At 36.6% G+C, this 22,332-nt stretch overlaps 2 protein-coding genes and 1 pseudogene across 2 annotated transcripts; 1 reads left to right on the top strand and 2 right to left on the bottom strand.

Annotated features, from left to right (window-relative positions):
• Positions 1 to 1,036: 1,036 nt before the first annotated feature.
• On the bottom strand, positions 1,037 to 10,078 carry LOC145604153 (pyruvate kinase isozyme A, chloroplastic-like). Its single transcript, XM_081660103.1, has 6 exons — positions 9,395 to 10,078; positions 3,444 to 3,534; positions 3,159 to 3,352; positions 2,923 to 3,044; positions 1,997 to 2,475; positions 1,037 to 1,632 (listed from the first exon to the last, which is right to left on the bottom strand). The coding sequence occupies exons 1-6, from the start codon at positions 9,923 to 9,925 to the stop codon at positions 1,331 to 1,333; spliced, it is 1,719 nt and encodes a 572-aa protein (XP_081516229.1). The 5' UTR covers positions 9,926 to 10,078; the 3' UTR covers positions 1,037 to 1,330.
• Positions 10,079 to 15,430: 5,352 nt separating this feature from the next.
• On the bottom strand, positions 15,431 to 16,055 carry LOC145577950 (two-component response regulator 24 pseudogene; annotated as a pseudogene).
• A 1,475-nt stretch (positions 16,056 to 17,530) lies between these two features.
• Positions 17,531 to 19,963, top strand: LOC145590962 (putative F-box/LRR-repeat protein At3g18150). The gene is made up of 2 exons (XM_081647346.1): positions 17,531 to 17,685; positions 18,179 to 19,963. Exon 2 carries the CDS (start codon positions 18,190 to 18,192, stop codon positions 19,579 to 19,581), a length of 1,392 nt encoding a protein of 463 aa, XP_081503472.1. The 5' UTR covers positions 17,531 to 17,685; positions 18,179 to 18,189; the 3' UTR covers positions 19,582 to 19,963.
• The last annotated feature ends 2,369 nt before the right edge of the window (positions 19,964 to 22,332 follow it).

The following is a 22,332-nucleotide window of genomic DNA, read 5'->3' as shown; positions in this document are numbered from 1 at the left end:
TATTTTTACAAAATGGACCTAAAGCATGTTACTTTACAAATAAATAGGCGAACACGAGTTATTTCTAAGAATTCAGATTTGGATACTAATAAGCATATTTAGCATAAGTTATGAAAACAATAACTCTCCATAATAAGACTATTTATACCCAAATTACCCAAAATTAACATATCTTTTGTGTCTATATCATTGTTCATAATTATGTTACTAGTAACATTATCAAACAAGTGTCAGTATCATATTTAAAGATTAGTCACAATTAATTCATTAAATCTTGTAATCAAAAGTAATTTCTTAAAACAATGGGACATAAAAATTGGTAAATCAAACATGAAATGTCATCAAATATATGGTTGAAAGGAGAGAAATTCTAAACCCATTGCAATCAACTAGTCATATTCGGAAGTGATGCTTGATGTAGTACCTAATATTTCAAAGAGAAAGATAACATTTTTTAAAGTAATCTAAGATTTTGCACCAAATATAAAGTTACTTAAGATTTGCTTTAGAATATTGTAAATTTACGGTTATGTCCATGATTATTCACTAACTACTTTACTTCAGTGTAAAATCTTGAAAATAAATGTTGTTACAGTACAGTATATAGAATTTCAGAAACATATGCTTATTCTTTAAAACAAAAAACAAAATAAAGAATGAGTAACAAATTCTACTGTAATTCCTAAAATTGGACCTAAACCTACTTGGGCTACTTTAACACATGTAGTCAGTCCACATCATCAAAAGGCCCATTTGATTATTTTTTGTTTAATCTGATATTAAATATTTGTCGATTTGATTTGATTTGATTTAGTCTAATCTGATCAAATTTTGGATTTGGACCAATTTTTATGGCCTTTTTTATCATTTTATGTCCCTGTTGTACATGGCTTAGTTTATAAACCGTAGCTAAGAGGATCCGAGTATGTCGAACAATAGCTACTCGCATAGCCATACGCTCCATCCTTCCTCGTACGATGACTTTTGAAAATATTTATAAGAAACAAATGTAGGGTGTTTTTCACCAAAACTGTACTCAAGTTTAACAAAATACTTCGTAACAACCAATTCTAAAAATACATCAGAAGTCTGTTTAAAATTACATCAAGAAAAGACGGGGAGAAAAATGCACGAGTAGATCTAAGAATCTAGGATCAAAGTTGGCACTATATACCTAAGTAATAATACAGCCTTAAAGACTTCTACAATCACAAGGAATGTAGAATATCAGAATTTCTCACGCACACAAATAATCTCTAAATAAATCCTTTCAAGTTACAAATTGCTGAATTCATCCCGAAACTCAATCACATCACCATCAGGCAGGCATTCAAGGAACGATCCTTACCTGGATAGATTGTAGCATATCAGACACAGCAACAATACGGTCTCCAGGTTTGATCATGCCTCTTATTTTCAACAATGACAGAGTTTTGCTCAAATTAGTGTCCATGTCTTCGGAAAAGTTTAACCGAAAAGGGATCAACCCCCATTGCAGATTTAATCGCTTCCTCACAGAAGCAGTGGGGGTAAAAGCAAATATTGGACAATCTGGTCGCCAACGTGAAAGGAGGGATGCCATGTGTCCATCTGATGTGTAAACAAACAAGGCGTCCACTTGCAGACTGCTGGCTGTAGAATTGTAAATCACACAGTTAAAATCATATGATGACATTAATCCACAAAAGACATCAAAAGATGCTAACATTTCAAAAACGTCTAAACTAGCTGTTTATGAAAGTGTCTACAATGCTTTTTCTTAAAGGACAACCACCGCAACCTTACAAAATTCAACATGCCAAGTGCTCAATAGCAAACATACTCGGTGTTGTTCAATAACCAGGCTTGTTTCCTAGCCATTATCTCATAAAGATATGAAACAATCAAACAACCATCGTAGAACTTGGGCTGTTTTAGTAATCCAAGGTTGAAATAAATTAGGAATTTAGTTCAGTTTCAATTTTTACTTCTAAAATACTTGAGAATATTTGCTTACCTAATTTGGCAGCAGACCGGCATATCTCTTCTTTTATGATATCAGAAAATGATGATGATATATTTGCTAATTCCAATTCTTCACTATACTTGTCCTCTCTGCACCACTTTTCCATTCGCACGCTAACACTCCTAAGAACTGTTAATGCTTTGTCAGGGTAAAGACCCATTGCTGATTCACCAGAGAGCATCAATGCATCAGCTTGCTGCCTGACAGCTTCAGAAACATCAGCAACTTCTGCTCTAGTTGGTATAGGATACTCGATCATGGACTCAAGAAGTTGCGAGGCAACAATGACAGGTTTATTAAGCTGCCTGCACAAATGAACAATTTTCTGCTGGGCAAATGGAACCTGCTCTAGAGGAATTTGTGAGCCCATATCTCCTCTGGCAACCATAGCTCCATCGGAAGCTTCTAAGATCTCTTCCAAGTTTTTCAGTGAGTCAACACTCTCTATTTTAGCAATTACACCAACATCCCTGCACATCAAAATTGACAGTTGAGCTCTAAATTGAAAGCAACATGCAATAATTCTTGAAGGGAGCAAAAGAAGAAAAATTAATGAGTTCAGCACAAAATTCACAGAACAGCTTTAGATTGTTGCTTAGTATCTATATTAAACAAAACACAACTGTTATAAAAGTACATCAGATATAAGCAATAAAGCACAATATCAGATTCGTGAGTAGCATCTATTTTCAGCAATTTGGCATAAACCACATACCCCAACTCCCAAATTGCACTACCACCTGTATGATGCATCTTTAAGAATAACACAGCACAAACCCACAAGTAGATCTAGTAGTTTTGGATTTTTCCATCTAGCAGAAATATACAATTCCGGCTAGAAACAAAGCTGCTTTCCTGAAGGGCTTTGAGACTGAGGGGATTCCGAGAATTGATTGATGGCAAGTAGAAACATTTACCTATTAGGAGATCGTGCAGCAATATAACTCCGCAGATGATTGATTGTATCAGCAGATCGAACAAAAGACAATGCAATGAAATCCACACCTTCAGCTATAGCAAAATCAATATCCAGCCAATCCTAAGGATCATAAAAGGTTTTTGGATCAGAATACATGATACCTTATTATGAAATATAAATGAATGGGACAATGATCATTAAGCTGATGATAAAGGTTGGATGAGAGAGACCAACCTTAGATGTGATCGTTGGGAGCATACTGTTACGTTGTTGAACCAGTCTTCCTTTCCTCCACAATGCAAGATTCGCACGAGGTAACAACAACCCAGGATCAGTGCACAAGCACTTGACATCAGGGCCAATTTTTTCAACAACCTCAAAACGAACCATACCACCATCCACGACAAGTTCATCACCCACTTCAACATCTGTAACATTTGGAACAAGCTCAAAATTTGATACACTACAGCTTTATGGCTCTTGCCAGTGTCCACAACAAGACAGCAATCTAAGACATACCTTCAGCAAAACCATCATAGCTTGCACTGATGGTGCGCTCTGGCTGACTCTCATCAAACGAACGGACGCTGAAGGTCCAAATATCACCATCCTAAAGAAGTCAATCAATGCACATCAGTGTAAAAGAGTGATCAAACTTATTGCAATCATTTTTGTAGCCACTTTGTATGTAGAGCATGTTGACTATACAATTTTTTTTTTTAGCTAAATTTTAAGCTAAAGAGTCAAAGCCAAATTGGATATTGAAAATTCCTTATTCACATCAAAAATTTATTAAGCACATTTTTTTGGTAATTTGATTCAGAAAAAAAAAAATAACCCCCACACAGGTATACTTCGGGATATGTTAATCAACACTAGAAGACTACAAGACAAGAAAAACAACCAATTCGGAACCACTTAACATCCTTTGGGAGTCTTTCGAATAAAGGTAAGTAGGTAACATAATAACATGTAATTCCTCTGTCCCAAAAAATGCTACATAGGCCACAACCACATTTGAATAATTAACTTGACTGAAATACTGAAACAACAAACCAAGTTCAAATTTTTTTTTTCATCATTAGGATAGAACAAGGTAGTCTTTTCTTAATTTACTCATTAAGAGTGATACAAACAAGTTGTAAATTAACTATATGTGAATATTGTGAACTACAGAGTGTATTATTTTGGGACAACCAAAATAGAAATGGGGGAGTCTCACAACACATTAAGAATGGTTTTAGTCTCTCGTGCATATCAGTCAATGTCACCTCTGTAAGAAAGTAATCCCTTGCCATTCTCATTGCTTGGCAGAGTATATATACGATAGTTTCTAGGTAAATGCTATCTTAGGAAATAATATACAACCTGGGGAAGACTATACAATCATTAATGTAGCAACATAGGGAATAATGTATGCATTGTATCTAAAATATACATTGTATCTAATACACCCCCGTAGTCGCAGCGGGAGGTAATCGAACGCTGAGGCTATCACGAAAGTCTTCGAATAGAATCTGTGGCAGCCCTTTGGTGAAAATATCAGCGACTTGGTAACGAGAGGGAATGTGAAGAACGCGGACTTGACCCCGAGTTACTTTTTCACGAACGAAGTGGATATCCATTTCAATGTGTTTAGTGCGTTGGTGTTGAACGGGATTGCCGGTGAGATAAACCGCACTCACATTATCACAATAGACCACCGTGGCTTTCTTGATGGGGCATCGAAGTTCAAGAAGGAGGTTGCGGAGCCAGCAAGACTCGGCAACAACGTTGGCTACCCCTCGATATTCGGCTTCGGAACTTGAACGTGACAATGTGGGCTGCCGTTTTGCTGACCACGAGATTAAATTGTCGCCAAGGAAGACGCAATAGCCTGAGGTGGAGCGCCTTGTATCCGGGCAGCCACCCCAGTCGGCGTCGGTGTAGGACAGCAGCCCCGAGAGAGAAGAGGGGTACAAGTGTAGGCCGAGCTGCAAAGTGCCTTGTATGTATCTCAAAATGCGGCGAAGGGCTTGCATATGTTCCTTGCGTGGGTCATGCATGAAGAGGCACACTTGTTGGACTGCATAGGAAATATCGGGGCGGGTGAAGGTTAAGTATTGTAAAGCTCCTGCCAAACTACGATAAAGAGTTGGGTCCTCGGTGGGTGGACCGGAAGTTGCACTCAGCTTAGCCTTGGTGTCGACCGGGGTGGAAGAGGGTTTGCATGAAGACATATTGGCTCGAGCTATGATGTCTTTAGCATAAGCTTGTTGAGATAAAAATAAGCCGGTGCAATGGTGAGTGACCGAAATACCAAGAAAGGAGCTGAGATTGCCGAGGTCCTTCATTGCAAACTCCGAATTTAATTTACCCATTATAGACTTGCGGAGAGTGTCGGAGGAAGCCGTGAGGATGATGTCATCAACATAGAGAAGGATGTATGCAACTTGTTTTCCATGACTATAGATAAATAGAGAGTGGTCGGATTTGCTATGAATGAACCCAAGAGTTGACACAAAAGTAGCAAATCGGTGGTACCATGCCCGTGGGGCTTGCTTGAGACCATAGAGGGCCTTGTTGAGGAGGCAAACATGACCCGGTTTATTTTTATCACGAAAACCGGGTGGTTGATGCATGTAGACGGTCTCTTCAATATCACCATTCAAGAATGCATTTTTGACGTCCATTTGATGAATGGACCATGATTTGGAGAGGGCAATGCTAAGGACGGTGCGAATGGTTGCCGGTTTGACCACCGGACTAAAAGTTTCATCACAATCAACTCCAACCTGTTGGTTCCTGCCATTAACAACAAGTCGGGCTTTGTGCCTCTCAAAAACACCGTTAGCATCTTTCTTGTGGCGATAAAGCCACATACAAGGAATAATATTTGCATCAAGAGGACGGGGGACCAACTCCCACGTCTTATTTTTAATTAGAGCAGTGTATTCCTCAAGCATGGCATTTTTCCAATTAGTGTCATCAAGTGCTTTAATGGGGTTACGGGGAAGAGGAGAGGGTGTGATAGAAGTATGGAGATTAAATAAACGCTTTGGTTTAAATATCCCGTGGGAGCTCCTCGTAGCCATTTGAGGAGAAGTTGGTGGATTTATTTGTGGAGTGGGCTGATTTTTGTAAGTGGGCCGTGGGTTTGGAATTGTGGCGGCAGTGATGGGAGAAGTGGGTTGGGCTTCATTTGGAGAAGGAGAAGGGAGGCGTGTGGGAGAGGGAGGAGTAGTGGGATAGTGGGTTTGTGTGGGAGGGGTCACGGTTTGGGCCGTGGGAGTGGGCTGGCCCGTAGAGGAAGGCTGGGAGCATAATTGTTGCAGTAATGTTGGAGAAATGCCATGGTCCAAGAATTCATAGGTGGTGGCAGTTGGAGTATGGACTTTTGAGAAAGGGAATTGAGACTCATCAAATAGGACATGACGGGAGACGAAGATTTTGTTGGTGGACATGTCATAGCATTTGTATCCTCTATGATTGGCGGGGTACCCTAAAAAGACACATGGAGTGGAACGGGGTTGTAGTTTATTGATGGATGTAGAGGGGAAAAGAGGGTAACAAAGACAACCGAAGACACGAAGGTGTGAGTATGATGGATCTTTTTGGTAGAGAATTTGTGTGGGAGAGTTGAGACCAATGGTTTTTGATGGTAGGATGTTGTGTAAATATGTGGCCATTTGTAGAGCATGGTGCCAAAAGGAGGGAGGCATGGAGGAGTGAGCTAGAAGGGTACGAACCATGTTATTGATGGTGCGAATTGTTCTTTCCGCCTTACCATTTTGAGAAGAAGTGTGAGGACAAGAGAAGCGAAAGACCATGCCATTTTGTTCACAAAAGAGTCGAAATGGGCCATTATCATATTCTTTACCATTGTCACATTGAAAACATTTAACACCTCTTTCAAATTGAGTTTTAGCATAGGTATGAAATTGGAGAAAATAGGAGTGAACTTGAGATTTTTTGCATATGGGGAAAGTCCACAAAAAATTACTAAAATCATCCAAAAATAATACATAATAAAGATGTCCGGCCGAGCTCATTTTAGGTGATGTCCAAAGGTCACTATGGATAATGTCAAATGGCATACAGGTACTTGAAAGGGAAGGGGAAAAGGGAAGTTTGACATGTTTTCCAAGAGGACAAGAAGCACAAATACTAGCAGTAGAAATCTTATTACAATACACAAATTTATTGCCCTTTAGAGAATGCAAAATATTTATGCCGGGGTGACCTAGTCTATCATGCCAAAGGGAGGAGGATAGGGCAGCAAAAGTTGATGGAGCTTGAGAGATGGCGGTGGTGAGGGGATAGAGGTCGCCGGAGCTATCACATCGCATAAGGGTTGTCCCCGTCGGAAGGTCCTTCACAGAAAAACCAAACGGGTCAAACTCAATAGAAACCCAATTGTCACTAGTGAATTTTCTAACCGAAATCAGATTTTTGATTAATTTGGGGGCATGAAGAACATCATTAAGGGAAAAGGGAGGGTGGGGAGGTGGAAGGGAAGCACTACCGACACCATTAATTGGAATACCATGCCCATTACCAACAATAATATTGCGTTGAGTGCTCAAATTAAAATAAGACGAGAGAGTACCTTGGTGAGATGTCATGTGGGAAGTGGCGCCGGTGTCCATGTACCATCCATCATCCGGTGGTGTGAGGGAGAGAGTATGCAATGCGGTATCGATATCGGTAGGCGCATAATTGACTGTTGATGGTGCTTGGGCCGAGAATGCTTGTTGTTGAGGTCGTGGGCCGAGAATCCCTTGCTGACGAGGCCCAGAGGAGCGTGGCCATGAGGTGGGGTATGGGCAAGGAGGAATGGGCCATTGTGGCTGCTGTTGGGCCCAGGGGTTTGGATATTGAGGCCACGGAGCCCAAGGACCCCAAGGTTGCCATTGTTGATTGCGGTAGCCCTGCTGCTGGTGGTTGCCACCGTTGGTTCCTCCATGGTGCTGGCCGTGGTTGTTGTTGTGGCGGCCCCTGCCGCGGCCACCACCACCGCGGTTGCGACTGCCGCGGTTGTTGCTTCCTCTGTTTTGGCGATGGTGAGTGCGTGAAGCATCGTGAGAAGAGTGTGCTTCATCAAGGTAAGTATCAGGTTCGCGTCCGGCGGTGAGTAGGGCTGTGCCGGCGGCGATTGATTCGGAGGCTGCTTGGTGAGCGAGGCGGGATTCCTCAAGAACGAGCATAGAACGTGCCTTGTGAAAAGAGGGGAGAGGGTCGGTTTGTTGTAAAATTGCAGCAACTCCATCAAAGGATTTTGGGAGGCCTCGAATAAGAGTGAGGACGAGGCGTTCATTTGATACCGGAGCATCAACGTTTGCTAGTTGATCGGCCACCATTTTGACGTTTTTACAGTAGGCAGAGATGTCGAAGAAGTTTTTCATCTCGAGGCTTGAAAATTGACCTTCCAATTGCACAGCTCGTGTACTCTTGTTGTCCTGGAAAATGTCACGCAAGCGATCCCATGCTTGCTATGCTGTGGAGTTTGGTTCGAGAATGGTGGTGAGGAGGTCACGAGAGATAGTGCCATATATCCATTGGAGGACAAGTGCATCTAGGCGAGCCCAGATTGCGGCATCAGTGGTGGTGTTGGGTTCCTCTGGTGGGATTATGTGGTGAATAAGGTCGTAAGCACGGACGTGGACTTTGAAGAGCTCTGCCCAAGAAGAGTATAATGGAGTTTTGCTCATCTCCAAGGTTATAGGTATGAGACTTTTGATATTGTTGACAGCGATAGCGGGATGGAAAGCCGGAGCTTTTGGTGGGTCAGAGGACATGGCGGCTGATTGGAGGAAGAAGAAGAAGAGAAGAAGAAGAGACAGAGGGAAGGCAGAGGATTCGATTTTAGCCTGATACCATGTAAGAAAGTAATCCCTTGCCATTCTCATTGCTTGGCAGAGTATATATACGATAGTTTCTAGGTAAATGCTATCTTAGGAAATAATATACAACCTGGGGAAGACTATACAATCATTAATGTAGCAACATAGGGAATAATGTATGCATTGTATCTAAAATATACATTGTATCTAATAACCTCACTCTCTTTGCACTTTGCTATCAATGTATGTCACCTCACTCACTAAATTCTCATCATATTTCAAAAACCATAATCTAATAAAACCCAACAACTAACAATTCATAAACATAATTATACAACCAACAAAACCAAATCTCTTGTTAATATCAAGTTTTGATTTTTATTTTTTATTTTTTTATTTATCCAAAAAAAAAAAAAAAAAAGGTCAAATTGTTTCTCAAATTTCGGTCCACATCAAGATTTTGTCCTAGTTAAGATGCTTCTAAACTCCTAATTTGTAAGATTCAATAAATTTCAGGTTTTGGGTCAGAAAACCCTGTTCAAGACACAATCTTTTTGTCAATCAATTTCAATTCTAGGTCAATTCTGCAAATTATAACAAAAAAAACAATAATAACATCAATATTTAAAATTGAAATTAAAAAAAGACCTCAGCTTTAAGAGCAGAAGCAGCACCAAAATCACCCAAATGAATCTCACTCCCTTGAGTATCCATCATCACTGCAACAGCAAACCCTTTCTCTTCATTCAACTTCCGCACGTGCTCAATCACCTCCTTGTGCCACTCCCTCGTGTTATGACACATATTCAAACGTGCCACATTCATCCCACCTTCAGCAAGCGCCTCAATCGTCTCGAAGTCGCACGTGCTAGGCCCAATTGTGCACACGAGTTTCGTCCTACGCGTGCTGCGAAACCCATTCTCCTTCATCTCTGCCGAACTCACATGATCAATCTCCATCGATGTTGTTGACAACGACGAAGACGGTTCCTCGGGAATCACCGGCGTAACCACCGGAGCTCCGGCGACGGAGATGGGGTTGGGGAATCTGGGTTCGGATCCGGGTCCGGGTCGGGCCGGGAGGAGAAATGGGCGGTTTGGGAAAGAGGGTTTAAGGAGGGTTTTGAAAGGGGAGATTTTTGTGGGGGTTAGGAGAGAGAAAGTGGCGGACTGAGACATTGTTTGTCGCCGGAAAAGGGTGGGGTTTTCCGGCGAGGAAGATTGGGAGGAGAGAGAAAGTAGAAGAGAGAGAATTTGGAGGCGGAGTTTACGAAGAATAAAAAAGGAGGAAATTTAGGGATTTGAGGCGAAATTTAAAAAGGGTAGATTACGGTTGACGGATGTTTTAAACAACTTGTTCTTAATTCTGCAGACTATTTATGTCGGTTTTCTTTCTTGGTTTATACTTTTATTTATTGTAAAGTCTTTATTTATTTATGTTGTTAACCTAACTAATAAACAACTATGGAGTACTCAAGTGATATACTTTAGGTCTCTTGGAGTCTAGGGTTGGTAATCTCATATTAGTTTCGTGGTTGGCTCGGTTTGAAATGAATTGACTACTTTTGGTCCGATAATTTTGACCCAATTTCTGTTTCTTAAATGTAATTTAGTGAATGAACACGATTAACGTTTTAGTTTGATAAAAAAAAAAAAAAAAATTAACTTCGTATGAGGAATAGAGGGAGAATATAATTGATTGATGAAGTGAAGTGGTTAACGGTGTTATAGTATATATTGGTTATTGTGGTTAAGTTTGACCTAATGGAAAGGTTATAACTTTTCAACATTAATGTAACTATATGTAGGTTTTAATTCTCACTAGTCACTATAGGCATTTTAGAAGAGAGGTCACTTCACATTTCCTTCAGATCGCCAATGTCTGTCCCACTATTTTGGGTCGAGTTATCTCGTAAGGGGTTTTGGTCTACTATGCCTTTTAAGTTTCAACTAACCCACCCCCTCAAAAAAAAAAAAAAAAAAAAAAAAAAAAAAAAAAAAAAAAAAAACTATTATACAAGTGCATTGGAACTAAAGTCTGATCATGGGTCGGGCTACAGCAAAGAAAAGTTTCGAGCCAGGCTAGACTTAAGTTCGGGCAAAAAAAAAAAGTATGTTGGCCCACGCCTAGAATCCATGCCTAACAAATCTTAAGAATCTTCATAAAGTTAATTGATCTTATATAGGTTTGTGATTTTATTTTATCTATCTGGGTAAGACGTAAAAGCATGAAATAACATACATTACTTGCCATAAACTCAAAAAGTATAAGTAGGGGGGGGGGGCTCAAATGGTAAGCTGATAATATAAATACGGAGTATTAACTCCTTAACATATTACGAACCCAACAAATCCCAAGACATCTTAAATTTACTGACTCTCACTTCATTATATAAATTGCAAGACACAAAATCATGCAATAGTAACTCAATTAGTAAGACAGCCTACAATGGCTGCAAGTTTAGCCATGTTCATAGGCTTAGGGTAATAAGCATCTAAACCAGCATTAACAAATTCTTGAATCTTCACTTGTGAGGATGTTGAAGACATTCCAATGATCAAACTCCTTACTCCCAAAGCTCGGATTTCCCGGGTTGCCTAGGTGGATGAAAAAGACACATCAAATTAATTACATAACAATGTATAATTTGTTACCAAAAAAAAAAAAAAAAAAAAAAAAAAAAAAGTAACAAATGTGTTTAGATATATAGATGACGATTGATTTGACATAAATCGTTGCAAATAATATAAAACGGAGGTACTACGTGTAATTGCATACAATTAATCAATTTATGTACCTGAAGACCATCCATGACAGGCATTTCCATGTCCATCAACACTAAATCAAATTTGTAACCCACTTGAAAATACTCTACAGCTTCTTCCCCGTTTTTAGCTACTACAATTTCAAATCCATTTTTGCCTAAATATTTTTTATTGTTGGCTCTATTAGTGGAGTCATCGCCTACAATTAAAGCCGTGAATATTTTAGGAGTTACCATTTTTTTCCCCCTCTTTACAAGACTAGTAATTGGTTTTGAATTAATCATTCTCTTCGAGCAGCTACTTTATATAGACGTAAAATTACATTAAAAAGGTATGTCGTCCTTGATTGATTTGATTTTATGAATAATAAGTTTATCAAAACAGATGTCGATCTTTACAAATAAAATCTAAATATTTTGTGGGTATGTGATCGAAATGATATTAGACAATATTATTAATTAATACTTCGTATAACGAGTGGATTCCTCTACCTTTTTTTTTTTTTTTTTTACAAAAACCAATTTCAAATATTTTAGGTTGACGCATGGCTCTATTAATGTTGTTGTCACCAACAATCAAAGCAGTAAACTCTTTAGGAGTTATTTAATTTTTCTTCTTTACTAGAATAGTAAATGGTTTTAAGAAGTAATCAATTCCTCGAACAACTTTTGTACATACTATAGAAGTAAAATTACATTAAAAAGGTTTGTCGATTTTAATTGATCAATTTGATTATATGAATGAGATAATGAAAAGTATCTGAACAGATGTCAATCTTTATAAATATCCAAAAAATATTGTGGATATATAATCAAAATGTTACTTTGTTTAAGATGATATTATTTATTTAACAAGTAGATTCCTCTTTTTTTTTTTTTTTTTTTTTTAAAAAGCAATTTTTGTTTAACATTTTTTTTAATGCAACAAACAACAACAACAACAACAACAACAAAGAGTCACTCTAAAGTCTAAACCAATTGCAATTTGACCTAATTAGGGCCTGTTCTCTTAGCTTATTTTCAGTTCAGCTCCAATCAGTTTAGTTTAGTCCAGTTCATAATTTTCTTCTATCATAAACAATTTAGTTCAGTTCAGCTCAGATCAGTTTAGTAAATTAGAACAGGCCCTTAATCAACTTTAGTAATTCGTACAGGGTATAATGTTATCTCAATAAAAATTAGTTATTACATTGTTAATTCAAATTACATCATTAATTTGATAATTCAAATTACAACATCGCTTTCAAACCCTAAAGGGTCCGAATCCTCTATCCCACTCATATGTCCCATTCCATGTCTCATTCGTTTTGATTGGTCCACGTCACTTTAAATATCAATATTAATATTAAAAAAATTTAATGGCAAATTAAATTAAATAAATTTTACATAATTTATATTTTAGTCCTTATCTTTTTTTTGTTTCTCCTTTACACAATTACGTTTAATTCAATCGCATCATTTTTTTTTTCTTGTATACTACCTCTATAACTCTAGAAGAATCCTTGATAGACATGATAAAACAATCCGAGCATATCAATCATTATTATAAAAATTCATAATTGAGTAAAGATACAACTTCATTGTAAATTCAAAACCTTTAGGAAATTGAAAATGCAGAAAACACACACACAAAAATAAAACTGATTTACTTAACCGGATTCCGAATCCAATAGCTCTAGAATATCTGTTGTAGAAATCATAAGCTATATTCTCTGATGCAAACTCTATCCCTATCATTGGCATGGCTTCATTGGGCAGCTTTGAGTGAATTTCATTCATATTTGGCAGAAAATTATCTTCTTCAACTTTATTATCTTCAAAGTTATTTTTAGAGTTATTGACCACATCATCATTATCATTCAATTGTTCATGCTCCTCAAAAGATAATCTACGACTAGTTTGTAATGACCCAATTTCTTTATCAAAATGACAATTCTGTACCACCAAAAATCGCATATAAAAATCAATAAAAATACAATCATCCATAACCTAAACAACTATATACACAGTATAATTTTGACAATGCTATGACTTATACTAATAGTAATTATCAATATGCGCTCTAATAGCTACCCTAATGACCAAAAACAAACAAAACATATGCATATAGTATTTTAGATACGTAATTCAATAAGAATCATACCTCGTATGGTAAATTGTCGAAATCGCTTGTCAATACTTCTCGTGGAGTATCCATTAAAGTGAATTGTAGTGCTTTAGTATTTATGGATGCAATTAGAGAAAGAATAAATTGAGGTAACTTTTTTAAAAAAATTAGGGTTCTTCTAGAGTTATAGAGGTAGTATACAGGAAAAAAATGATGCAATTGAATTAAACGTAATTGTGTAAAGGAGAAACAAAAAAAAAAAAAGATAAGGACTAAAATATAAATTATGTAAAATTTATTTAATTTAATTTGCTATTAAATTTTTTTAATATTAATATTGATATTTAAAGTGACGTGGACCAATCAAAACGAATGAGACATGGAATGGGACATATGAGTGGGATAGAGGATTCGGACCCAACCCTAAAGCACTCGAAATTTTTGTCAAATAATACTATTAATTAAAGTACTACTTTTGGAAATAAGTACATTTAATTTTTTTTTAAATGCTTCCCTAAATATTCAATAATTTAAGGTAACACTCCCATTTAGGGGTGTCTATTTGGATTCCGGATTGGATTTAGCCCAAATTCAATCTGATCCGAAATAAATTTCGATTTTAATTATCAAATCCAATACAATTCGAATTATAATTCGGTTATTTGGATCGAATCCAAAATCCGAATTAAAATAATTTGCTAATTTTTTGGGTCTAATGCGATTATAAAAATAAAAATGTAATAGTAGAATTTCGATTCTTGAAAATATAGTTGTACACGATTAATACAAATTTTGAAAACATAGGTTTACACGAATAATATTAATATAATCATAAAATAGTTTAAATGATTAATATTACCAATACTTATTTATAAAATTACGCTTTCATATATCGATTATTGATTTTTTGGATTCGAATAAGGTCAATCCGATCCAATCCGAAAATTCGAAAATTTTTAGAAAAAATAATTCGATCTAATTAAAAGTTTGGATCTGATGATTCTGATCCGAATTAATGATTCACTTTGGATTGGATTGGATTGGATTTCGGTTTTTATCCAAATAATGAACACCCCTACTCCCACTAACGGTTTCCATCTAAATTTATATATTTTGTTTGTGATCCCCACTTTAATTTTTGATTTTTGTTTTTATCCACTTTCTACCTACAAATTTATGAAATTTACTCTAAATTGAATAACCAATTCTTGATTTATGGTGTTTCCAAAAAAAAAAAAAAAACCTTAAGTTATGGATTAACTAGGTTAGAACTCGTGCGATGCAAAGTTTATATAAAACTTATTTTTAATTTGTACATTTTTAAGATAAATCGATATTATACATGAATATAAATAAGAATTACGTATATTTTGTAATTTTAAAACCTAATTTGAACCAAATTGATAAACCGTAATCCAAATTCCTAATCCCCTAATTTTTGTAAACCTGGTTATGATTTTAATTCTAAGCCTCTAAATTGATATAATATAATAAGAACCCAAACTCCTAATTTGATTCAGAACACTATACCCCAAAATCAAAATCCCTAATTTCCCAATAAATTCGATAAGCCCAAAATCCCTTGATATGAAGACTGACCTTTGCTTTCTCAAATTGATAAATTTGACATTTTCATTTGTAAAACTATGCATTTATGCAATACATATAGCCTTTTTAGATAAATTTTCATAATAGTAATGAAGTTATCATCAATTCACAAGATTTATTATAAACTTTTATTTCATTCCAAATTCCACGCTCTTACACTTGATATAAAATGCATGATATACAATCATGCAATACATAATTAGCTTAGTTTTCAAGGCGTCGAATAATGGCTATAAGTTTGGCCATATTCATAGGCTTATGGTAGAATTCATCTAACCCAGCGCTAACAAACTCTTGAATCTTCACTTGAGAAGCAGTTGATGACATCCCTATGATCAAACTTTTCACACCCAAAGCTCGAATTTCCATTGTAGCCTGGATACATTAAAAATAATAATAATAATAATAATAATTAGTGAGTATGAGAGCCCTAGTGAACCAATATCTCTCACAAGTGAGCAGATGTAATTGGTGGGACTCGAACTCGTGACCTCAAAATCACAAGGTAAGTTCACCCACCAACTCCGCCAATTTTTTTTTGGTTTTTAATGATTAATTTAATGTGATTATATATACACTAATGCATGTAAATTTTGTATAGATACATATAGTAAATTTGATGTACCTGAAAGCCATCCATTATTGGCATTTCCATGTCCATTAGCACTAAGTCAAACTTGTAGCCCATTTGAAAATACTCCACAGCTTCTTGCCCATTTTTAGCTACTTCAATTTCAAAACCATTTCTAGTCAAGTACTTGAGATTGATAGCTCTATTAGCAGAGTCATCATCAACTACCAATGCAATGTACTTCTTAGTAGTTGCCATAACTTTTCTTATTTAGTGAACTAGTTTATGTTGTTTTGAAATATTTTGTTACCTCAAAAAAACTCCTTATATAGTTGTATAGGTGCATTTGAAAGACAAAAAGTGTGTATATCTTAATGGATTTGATTCATTAAGATATGAAGGAGTTACTCTATAAATGACAATCTTAATTAATATAAGGAAATCGACGACCCTGTTTTGCTTTTTGTCCAATTAAAATTTCAAGTGATTTTCAACAATGTTTAGTGGTATCAACTGAAATGTTAATGGTTTTAAGTTATTATAGCGTATCCGATGTGATATAGTTTTAAGTTATTATTGCGTATCCGATGTGATATAGTTTTAAGTTATTATTGCGTATCCGATGTGATATAGTTTTAATGGTTTTAAGTTATTATTGCGTATCCGATGTGATATAGTTTTAAGTATATATAATTGCGTATCCAACGTGATGCAGATAATAACAATACTATTGAATATTGATATAGTTTTGTGAAGGATATTTGTTGATCTCAATATAATTTAATATATCATGTGGATTGTTGAATTGTTCTACCTTTTCTTTTGTTGATAATAGGCTAGGGTCTCATTAATTTTGTCGAATTTGAATTATTTTTATCAAATAAAACTTATTTTTACTGATTACTTGTTCTCAAAAGTTACTGATTTTTAGTAAACTGAAATTATGTTTACTGAATTGAAATTATTTTCACTAAACTGAAATTATATTTTTTGAATATATTATTTTAAGATAAACATGATAGGTTTTAAGTGTTTAGTGACTTTTTTACCATTGAAATTTGGTGAAATTGGCCTCAACGTACACCCTATCTATATATATCTTGATTGGGTGCACCCTGAAATTTGACTAATTACTTAGCGGCTAGGGTTTCGAGGGTGGGGGAAGGGCGATCGACGGGTTTTACGGCGAGTGAGAATGGTTTCTAGGGTTTTTCGGGGCTGAAGGAGGTTTTTACGGGGTTGAGGGAGGTTTTTCGAATGAGGGACTATACGAGAAGCAGGGAGGGTCGGCGAATGGTGAGGGAGGTGCGACAAGTGGTTAGGTGGCGGCTAGAAAAGGTGAAAAGTGAAGGTTTCAGACTACTTTCAGGTGGTTGTGTGGTGGTGGGGTGGGACTGGTGGGCCTCATTCTCTTTATTTTTAAAACAAACCGCATAGAAAATTATAGGTATTTTCATTCCATTTCTTGTTTTCCCCTTAGTTCATTCCACTTCGATTACCCTGTGCAAACCAAACGACCTCTTAAAATTTCTTCTACTAAAACTACAATGTTGATAATCACCAATTTACCATTCTCCGCCTTTATATTCTACAAGTATATCAATTTACGCTATCAACGTGACAATTATAATCATGTAGATAAAAAGTCCACTCCCTAGGTATGGTCATGTATTGATGTATGGAGGCGTATTCCCCATATTGGGCTTTGTACATAGTCACTTTTATCAGTAAAATTCAGTATGAACACTACTTAAGCGATCCGATCCCATTATTCCCATTTAAATTTGTTAATCAGTTAATCCGAGTGTTAGGTTCAACGATTATTTCCCTCTTTATTCGCTGTTGATTGCATATGCATTACTTCGCACTCAAATTCCTCTCTCTTCAGGTAAATTTGCTCTTTTATTTTCGATTTTTGTTACCCTGATTTAATTTAAGTTATGATTTTTAATCTTCATGAAAGACTACATCTGTTGTTTTGAATGAATTTCTAATACAAATTGTACGATATTGATCGTGTTTGATTGAAATTTTTAGGGATAAGTAATTCCCCCCTAATTAGTTACCCTAATGAATAGATACTAGCTTCAAAAATGTGTAATTTTCTTGTAATTAACCTCGCTTGTTCGATTCTTACCATTAATTTTCATTAATATGAACTGGGTATTTGATTTTTATGGCTTTTAATTGCATAGATGAAAAGGGTGATATTATTGGAATTCAATTATGCTGTGGTTGTGAACATTTCTGTTATGTTTGGCAAAATTTCCCAATTGTTATATTATAGGTTAATAATGCATAAAGAATTAGTGGGTATTATGTATACAAGTAATTTTGATTATAAGATAAGAAGATGTATTAATGTGTTAATGTAATTATAGGTGCAAAAGGAATGGATGAAAGGAAACAATTTAGATTGGGTGACTTGTTAGACATGAAGTCTGATAGCATTTTGATAGGTAGGATAAGTTTGCTGCCTGATGAACTTCTCCTACATATATTATCCTTCTTGCCATTGAAACAAGCTGTGAGTACTGGTGTTCTTTCAAAGAGGTGGAGGAATTTGTGGATGAAATCTCCTAGTTTGACATTTGATGCCTATAACATGTTTGGCCGGGAGCTCAGTTATGTAGAGCAGCGTTTGAGAACGCGTCAGTTTGTTAGATTGGTGGATGGGGTTGTTAGCCAGTTGGTGTCACCTTCAATTTGCGTTTCTACCTTTTCAGGGCACTATGAATTATCTGAGGAAGTGGTATGTTACATTGATCGTTGGGTCTTGTTTGCCCTTAAGTGCAATTTGCAAAGCCTTAACCTACATTTCCGAAAGGGAAGTGCCATCGGTTCGTGGCTCTTTCCTCCCCAAGTGGCTAGTCCTCAAACCAATCTTTGTTGTCTAAGCCAGCTTCGTTTGGGCGGATGTGAAGTTGTTCCTGCTTTTAGCGGTTTCAAGAATCTTAAGTTGGTATCTTTGACCTATGTAATTGTTACAGACCAAGCTTTTGAGGATCTGGTGTCAAATTGTTTGCTTCTTGAGGACTTGTTTGTTTGCTCAGCTGTGAATCTGAGAAGTATAAGAATCCCGGAGTCATTGATCCGGTTGAAATTTTTGCACATATACCTTTGTCATGATTTAGTCAAACTGGAAGTTAATGCAGGAAATCTTGCATCTTTCACATATATTGGACCAAAATTAAAATTCTCCTTTGAAAATATCTCTAAGCTTAGGGTGCTGCGTCTGGGATGGATAGATGAGATTTTTAGCCAACTAATGAGTAAAAATCTATTGCTCCATACTTTAATCTTGGATCTTGATCTTTTCTTCGAGAAGTTTGATATGAATTATGAGATTTTGCCTGTACTGGCCAGTCTTAAGGTATTGATTATGTCAGTTGTTCGTCTAACTGGTGCTTTTACCGGGTTCACTAAATTGCTTAGAGCAGCCCCTTCTCTGTATAAGTTTGGGTTGCATTTAAAGGGCCCTGACTTCTATACTCCTGAATTAGAAAAGGGTTTAAGAATAGATTTTCGCCATGAACATCTTCGGGAGATTGAGCTCAGTGGCTTCTTGGGTAAAAAAGGGCATATTGAACTAGCTCTTTTGCTGATTGAATCAGCAGTTGCTTTGGAAAAAATGATTGTTGTTCCCGCCGGTAAAAGGTTGTACCTCAACAAATGGGAGTGCGACTTGCCAAAGCCAGATGAGCTTGATGCCATCCGAAAATGCACTGATCAGATTTCCAGTAAACTTCCAGCTGCAGCTAAGTTAGAAATCCGTGAATTTTGAGTAGCTTGCTACACCTGGCTGAATGTTTTGAACAACTTTCAACCATAAAAATGTATGTCACTTCATATGAGATCATTTGCATTCTTTCTTATATTCAATTTCTATAGTTTAATTTTTTTATTATACTTGTATGTATTTCGTATAGCAGCTAAATGGCTGCAATGTATTGCGCTGGAATAATTTTGAATAAGTATTGTACGTGTTGGGAGAATTGTGCAGTTGAATTTAGATATTGCAATACTGGCATTTTTTTTCATTTTTGTTAGTAATACAGATAGTGCAGGTCTTGTATGATATACTAGTAATTATGTTTCTGTATTTGTATACTCTGTAATCTGTATCATTCATCAAAAAGTGTTTTCTCCGTACCTTGTTTATTACAGTTTCTATTTAAACTACTGTTGTTCTATGGTAAATTGATATTTTGGTACCTTGTGATTGTTGTGAGCTTGAGGCTAAAGGCTGAAGGCTGCAGGATTCGTATATTGAATCTAGTGTTGCTCTAGGAGATGGTATACGAGAGGTACTAACTACATGCAGTCTACTTGTGAAACTGAAGCACTTCTGCAGTATTGGTTTATCGATTTCATCCTAATCATGTACAATTTGAATGACATACAGTATTGAAATAAAGGAGGGGAAGTGGAGTATAAAACTACGAAGTATGAAAGATGGCTTACTGTTGCAGTGTCAAATGTCAATGGAGGTGGCTACGGGTAAGTTCTTAGCCGGCTAGGCTACAACATTTGGTTCTAAGCTAGCCAATTTGTGAGAGGCTGATTAAACAATCTTGAAGCATAACCCACCCACCAGCAAAAGGCATGATGAAGCTGTTAGTTGTAGTTGTTCGATATATGATCATTTTTTTTTTTTGGTGTTTAGAGTGCCACAAGGACATGTGATGATTGCACAAATGTACGGACTTTGATTAGTAAATCACTAATAGGTACCAGGTAAGCTTGACCTAGTGTAAGGCTGTAACTAAAGCTGTCAATTTGGGTAAACGGGTCGGGTTTGGGTCGGGTAAGAGTGGGTCGGGTCAACTTAGGTCGGGTCAATTTAGATTAATTCCATAACATATGCGGGTCGGGTTTTGGGTTGGGTCATGCTTGAGTCCAGTCACGTCGAGTCATACTTCTTATCGGGTTTGGGTCGGGTGAACAATAGGTCTGGTTTAATTAAGGTTAACGGGTTAGGGTAATTCTCGGGTTCAAGTTAATAATTGTCGGGTCATTCTCGGGTTTGAGTCGGGTTCGGTTCAAGTCAATAATTTGCGGATTATAATCAGATCGGGTCATTTTCAAGTCGGGTCATTCTCGGGTTTGAGTCGGGTTCGATTCAAGTCAATAACTTGCGAATTATAATCAGGTCAGGTCATTCTCGGGTCCAAGTCGGGTTCGGTTCAAGTCAATAATTTGCGGGTTATAATCAGGTTGGGTCATTTTCAAGTCGGGTCATTCTCGGATTCAAGTTGGGTTATGTTCGGGGCCCGGTGTTGAAATACCTTGAGATTTTAGTGAATACATCTCGGGGTCATATGATGATGTTTGGAACCATATATGATCATTATATCTTGTCATAAATGTTCGTGATAGGCTTGATTTAATAAAATCGATGCAAGTTGTAAACCGGTAAATTGGTCGTTTAAAGGCAAATTGGATGGTTCCACCCACCCAATTGAACTCCCGGAGGGTATTAGTGACCATGGTAAAACTTTCGACAATTTTATTTGCGGGCGAAAAAAGTCAAAATATTCAAAAATTAAAGGCTTATATCCACGTTTTTTGAGAAAATTTGGAGGTTTCGGGTCACGGTGTGGAAAAGCCTTGAGATTTTAGGGAATACATCTCAGGGTCATATAATGACGTTTGCCGTTTGGAACCATATATGATCATTATATGTTGTCATAAATGTTCGTGGTAGGCTTGCGTTAATGAAATCGGTGCAAGTTGTAAACCGGTAATTGACCGTTTAAAGGAAAATTGGATGGTTCCACCAACCCAATTGAACTCTTTGAGGGTATTAGGGACCATGGTAAACATTTCAGGAATTTTTGTTTTCGGGCGAAAAAAGTCAAAAAAATTCCAAAATTGAAGGTTAAGATCCACATTTTTGAGAATTTTTGTAGGTTTCAAGGCCCAGTGTCGAAAAGCCTTTAAATTTTAGTATCTCGGGGTCATATAATGCCGTTTGAACCATTAATTATCTTTATATGTTGTCATAAATGATCATGGTAGGCTTGATTTAATGAAATCGGTGCAAATTATAAACCGGTAAATTGGTCGTTTAAAGGCAAATTGGATAGTTCAACCCACCCAATTAGACTCCCGGAGGATATTAGGAACCATGATAAAAATATTGGCAATTTTTATTTGCAGGCGAAAAAAAGTCAAAAAAATTCAAAAATTGAAGACTTATATCCATGCTTTTTGAGAAATTTTGGAGGTTTCGGGTCACGGAGTCGAAAAGCCTTGGGATTTTAGGGATTACATGTCGGGATCATATAATGATGTTTTGAACCATATATGATCATTATATGTTGTCATAAATGTTCGTGGTAGGCTTGAGTTAATGAAATTGTTGCAAGTTGTAAATCGATAAATTGGTCGTTTAAAAGCAAATTGGATGGTTTCACCCACCCAATTGGACTCCCGGAGGGTATTAGTGACCATGGTAAACATTTCGCCAATTTTTATTTCCGGGCTAATAAAAGTCGAGAAATTTCAAAATTAAAGGCTAATATCCACGGTT

This window comes from Chenopodium album, chromosome 2 (genome assembly GCF_948465745.1).
Source record: "Chenopodium album chromosome 2, dcCheAlbu1.1, whole genome shotgun sequence".
NCBI lineage: Eukaryota > Viridiplantae > Streptophyta > Magnoliopsida > Caryophyllales > Amaranthaceae > Chenopodium > Chenopodium album.
This window is presented reverse-complemented; position numbering and strand designations above follow the sequence as displayed.